General features: G+C 34.3%; 1 protein-coding gene across 1 annotated transcript; it reads left to right on the forward strand.

Annotated features, from left to right (window-relative positions):
* Window positions 1-3,712: 3,712 nt before the first annotated feature.
* On the forward strand, window positions 3,713-5,093 carry Agtr2 (angiotensin II receptor, type 2). The gene has a single exon (XM_013019784.1). The coding sequence runs from the start codon at window positions 3,960-3,962 to the stop codon at window positions 5,046-5,048; it is 1,089 nt and encodes a 362-aa protein (XP_012875238.1). The 5' UTR covers window positions 3,713-3,959; the 3' UTR covers window positions 5,049-5,093.
* Window positions 5,094-5,766: the final 673 nt, after the last annotated feature.

Genomic DNA, 5,766 nt, shown 5'->3' on the forward strand with positions numbered 1-5,766 from the left:
TAAGAGTTCTTTTTGGAATCAATAATATACTGTATTTTTGTATCAAGTCATGTCAATATAATTGTTATTCTTTTTCTTTTTCCTTTAATTCCCTACAGTTACCAAATTTTTCTTTGGCTTTTGAAAATCTTTTGCTTCTAAAATTATGAAGAAACAAAGTCAACGTCTTTATTTGGGAAATGTGTGCCTCTTTAAATTTTATTTACGTCAGAACTTACTGTAATGAAGGACAAAAACTCTAGACAAGATCCCCTGTTTCTAGGGAGTGTTCAAGGCTAGGTCTCCCAGAGGCAAGCCTTCAATTTGTTCTTAAAAGTTTATAGTTCACCTCCTGTCTGTTTCTTTGCAAAGGGCATGGGAGGGGGCTAGAAATAGAGCAGGGTGGGAATCTGACCCATTGTGACTACTCAAGAGTCACTGACTTGGAAAATTCATGTGTATATGGAAAAAAACAAACATTTGAAATGGAGGGAGAAGCCAAGCTTAAACAGTGAACCCAGGTCCCATTTCAAGTCTCCTGCCGTTAAACATATGTGCTCCTCATTCCCAAGCATCAGTTTTCCATCATTTGGCTAGAGCTTCAACTTGAATCTGTGCAGCACATAGGAAACAAGGATTTGGAGATTTAATAAAGTGATATATATGTTTGTTAGGTGTTTTTTATCAATATTTCAAATTCAATGTATCCAAAAGAAATGCTATAATAGTAAATCTTGGAAGAGGAAATCTTCTAACTGGTTTTGTCTGCCTCTATGTTACAGGACTGACTTCAATATTAATGTAGGAACAGAAAAATATGAAAAACCAAGTGCATTTTGTCATCACATTTGTAATTTCTTTTGGTAATTTTGTCCTTTATCAACAGGCCTATCCTTTCTGTACTGTATTTAGTCAGTTAGCTAAGAGTGGCAAAGCAATCCTCCTCCCCTTCTGAGAGCATATAGCAACAGATAGGTACACTTTTACTGTTTCTCAGAAAAATACAATCTGTAGAAAACCTCGGGTTCCTTTTGCCTATTTAACTATCCCAACATCTCTAACTACTTTACTAACTACAGAAATTATTTACCCATATATCTTCCTTGTTCTCCATTTTGCTAATAAAATTATGAAAAGTACTTCCCCTTTCTTAGCCATCCTTCAAAACTCCCCCTCTTTTTCATGATTTTGAAATAGCTGGTGAATGGTCTAAAGTGATTTTTCTCTAGGGATTCATGTGTCTCATTTGCCAGGACAAAGAATGAAATTAGAGGATCAGCTAGTGCTTTGTCTAGTTGTACAGAGTTAAAAGCATGAGCTCTGACATTGGTTTGCTTTAGTCAGAATTCAAATGTCCTTGTTTAATAGCCCTGTGATTTTAGAAAATTTCAGGTCTGTGCACGTTAGTTTCTTGATTGCTAAAATTGTGGCATTATTAATAGCTTAGAAAAGCATCTACCATGTGCTAAGCATCATTTTGAGTAAGTATATTAATTTAATCTTTGTAAGTTCATGATGTAGATAATTGACATCATCTCTATTTCTCAGATGAGAAAACTGAGAGAGGAAGCAAGAAAGTAATATGGCCAGGGCTACATGATTAGGCTTGTGAAACCAGGTGGTTGAATCCCAAAGGCCATTATTTACCAGTATGCTGTATTGACTCATTATTAAACTACTGAGCATAAAGTACTTAGCACAGTGTTTACCACACAGTATTCATTGTCATCTAGTGTCTATCCATGATCATTACCCCTTTTTGTCTTTCTTTGTTTTCTCATTCTAGCTTCTACTAGTCTGGTTGTGTAAAGTTGGTATCTTTACTACCGCAACAAGAAAAAAAAAATAACAACGGAAGTTATTAGGCTGAAAAGGCTGTCTAATCCTTCTTTTCCCTGTGTGCTTTGTATTTAAGCCATAAACATGCTAGTCATATGAAAGGAGACATGAAATATCAGTACTTCTTCTCCATTATATGAAAATTTTATTCTTTGTATCTTCACAATGCCCCTCCCTGAAGCAAGCCAACAAAAACAGTTTAAAGGAATGTAGAAATTTTAAAAGTTGTAGTCTTCAGGTGAAGTTGCTACATTCTTTAATAAACAAGTAAAAGTTTCAAAAAGGACCGTGGGATGCAAAAGACGTTTGCAAACAAAGACTCTGATATTAGAATAAAATCCCTAGATTTTACTTCTTAACTTGTTTAGAATGTCAGTATCAAGGAAAAAAGAAAGAGAAAACTGCAAAGAATTATATTCTTTTAAAGTAAGCCACTGACTTCAAAATTCTCTAACACATTTGTGGAAACTTCATTTTTTGTTTGAGATTTATTTGAATGAGCTGTTATGATTGGAGACAGTGAGAATTTCAGATTAATGTTTTGCAGCCAGAAAAAAAAACCCTCTGGAAAGCTGGCAAGTGTTCATAAGTCAGCCCTAGAATTATGTAGGTTGAAGGCTCCCCAGTGGACAGACTGAATATATAAGAAGGAAACCAGAGATCTGGTGCTATTACGTCCCAGAGCGAACGAATAAGCAGAGAATTCAAAGCATTTTTCAGCCTGAAGTTTTAAGGTAAGTCTGAACAATTCATACATACTTGACTTGAAAAGCAGAACATACATTAAATAAAAATATATTTTTTTCATGGATGAGCTTTTCCTTTTTTTCTGTATTTTAACTGTGTGTTCTGCAAAACTCCTAAATTATCTAATTGCTGTTTCTCTTACAGGAATGCATGTGAGAACTAGGCAATTCGATTTATAATATCTGCTCTAAACTTCAGCAGCCAGTAAGTCTTTAGTGGGATTTATTTTCTTGATTTTTATGTTAATTGTAAGGGCATGTAAGAGAATGAGCTTTAGGCAAAAATCATAGTCTGTTGGTTATTAGTAGGTTCTATGGTGACTATCTTCTAACTGGAATAGTACATACTCTGAAACTATCTGAAGTAATAGTCTTTCCTCTGCTGTGTTTATCTTCAGCTAATTTTCTTTTGTTTCAAAATAATGTTGCCTGTTAAAATTAGGCAAATTTTCTTCAAAGCTGACCACTGGTTATAACATTTGAGAGCAATACTGATTTAGTTCTGAAAAGATAGCAGAAAAAAAGTAATAGGACTATATCCTGACTAGTCAATTGATGGTCAATTCCTATTTCATTGAGCAATCCAAACTATCTGGCTCTACCCTGGAACAGGTTTGGATACTTTCTTTTCTTTTCCTTGTCCTAATTTAACTTCAAAGTACATTATTTTCCTTTGAAATAAACTGAATTTAAATGCATATATATGTATAAAACTAATATTCTGTATTAAAATATGAACAGAAGGCTTTTGGAAATGTGCACATATGCTATAATTCCTACTTGTGTTAAATTAATGGAAAAATTAAATTAAAGACCTTAGTTTTAATTAGTAAAAACTAGCTATGATCCCCTATCCCAATATGTTCTTCCTGCATGGTTTTTCAGTCATTTGTACACTTACCCATTTTTTCCATAGATTACATTACTTGCATTTTCCATAGCTATAATGATTTGTATATAATTAGTTCCTTGAATAAAGCATTTCTCTGTGAAACAGCAGATAGCAGTATGATTTCTAGAAAGTACACAGATGGATGTAGATGCTCAAGTGTTTAAGAAATACTAGCTTTTATTTTGGAGTTCCTTCTTATTTGTTTCATAATTTTTTTAACACTGACTAGACTTTATAACAATAATTTTCTGTAGTTTTGTTCAGAATTTTCAGTTCTTAAAGCTAAAATGTCTTATTTATTACTGTTTAGAAATTGTTTTTTCTTGCTCAAGATGTAAAATCCATGCTTACGCCACAGATATGATCCCATTTTATATTTTCTTAGTTTTTTTGTCTTTGACAAGTTTTCAAAATCCTAATGACTTAAATATACCCTGAGCTTTGTACTATATGCTCTTCCCTCTACAGAAAGTATAAGAATTGTGAGTTGCTGACATTTCAATATGAAGGACAACTTCACTCTTGCCACCATCAGCAAAAATGTCACCAGCAGTCTTCACTTTGGACTTGCCAATGTCTCTGGCAACGAGTTTGCCTTTAACTGCTCCCACAAATCATCAGATAAACATTTAAGTGCAATTCCCATTCTGTACTACATTATTTTTGTGGTTGGATTTCTTGTTAATACTATTGTGGTTACATTGTTTTGTTGTCAAAAGGGTCCTAAAAAAGTTTCTAGCATTTACATCTTCAACCTGGCTGTGGCTGACTTACTCCTTTTGGCTACTCTTCCTCTCTGGGCAACCTATTATTCTCACAGATATGACTGGCTCTTTGGACCTGTGATGTGCAAAGTTTTTGGTTCATTTCTGACTCTGAACATGTTTGCAAGTATTTTTTTTATTACCTGTATGAGTGTTGATAGGTACCAGTCAGTCATTTACCCCTTTCTATCTCAAAGAAGAAATCCTTGGCAAGCATCTTATATAGTTCCCCTTGTTTGGTGTATGGCCTGTCTGTCCTCACTGCCAACATTTTACTTCCGAGATGTCAGAACCATTGAATACTTAGGAGTGAATGCCTGTATTATGGCTTTCCCACCTGAGAAATATGCCCAGTGGTCAGCTGGAATTGCCCTAATGAAAAATATCCTTGGTTTTATTATTCCTTTAATATTCATAGCAACATGTTACTTTGGAATTAGAAAACATTTATTGAAGACCAATAGCTATGGGAAGAACAGGATCACCCGTGACCAAGTCCTGAAGATGGCAGCTGCTGTTGTTTTGGCGTTCATCATCTGCTGGTTTCCCTTCCATGTTCTGACCTTCCTGGATGCTCTGGCCTGGATGGGTGTCATTAATAGCTGTGAAGTTATAGCAGTCATTGACCTGGCACTTCCTTTTGCCATCCTCCTGGGATTCACCAACAGCTGCGTTAATCCCTTTCTGTATTGTTTTGTTGGAAACCGGTTCCAACAGAAGCTCCGCAGCATGTTTAGGGTTCCAATTACTTGGCTCCAAGGCAAGAGAGAGAGTGTATCTTTCCGAAAAAGCAATTCTCTTAGAGAAATGGACACCTTCATGTCTTAAACCTGACAATAGAACACATTTAATCAACATAGCTACTTGTTTTGAGGCCCATGTGTATTATCTTTAAATGTCTTTGGTTAAATCAGTGTTCCCCTTATCTAGTCTTTACTCCCTCTAAGAACAGTAAACAAAGTGTAACTGTAAATTTTATACTCTAGTGAATTCCAGAAATTTTCCAGTTTTTCTGGTGTATTGGCACAAGATTATCACTGATAACACATATCCATAGCATACAAGTAATTGAGGATCTATCTCAAATTATGATTAATAATGAATTGTGAATGATAGTTGAGGCTTTCCAGGATTTATCACTAAATGCTAATATTTCTAAAGGGAGATTTATATCCATTCCATCATATTTCTTTCCTTATGAACAAGGGTCTATTTTGAATTCTCATTCATTTACAAAGCATTATATGGTGAGAAATAAATACTATGTTGATTATAATGCAGTAACCTCAGCTGAGCATGTTACGATAGATTAGTAATGAATTATCAGGCTTTAGGCATATGTTTTGTACTATTAAGAAATTTTGAGCTTTATTCCGTTCACATTTCATGTAAGTATGGCTTTATATTTGTATACAGTTACATATTGTGTAGGACTAGGAATATAGAAGGAAATCACAGTTACTCTTACATTTAACCTTATTTTTTACACTTACAGAAAGTAAAATATGTACTAAAACAGAAATATCTCACAAATATTTTAGTATTC

Source organism: Dipodomys ordii, unplaced genomic scaffold, assembly GCF_000151885.1.
Source record: "Dipodomys ordii isolate 6190 unplaced genomic scaffold, Dord_2.0 Scaffold47, whole genome shotgun sequence".
In the NCBI taxonomy this organism is placed as follows: Eukaryota; Metazoa; Chordata; class Mammalia; order Rodentia; family Heteromyidae; genus Dipodomys; species Dipodomys ordii.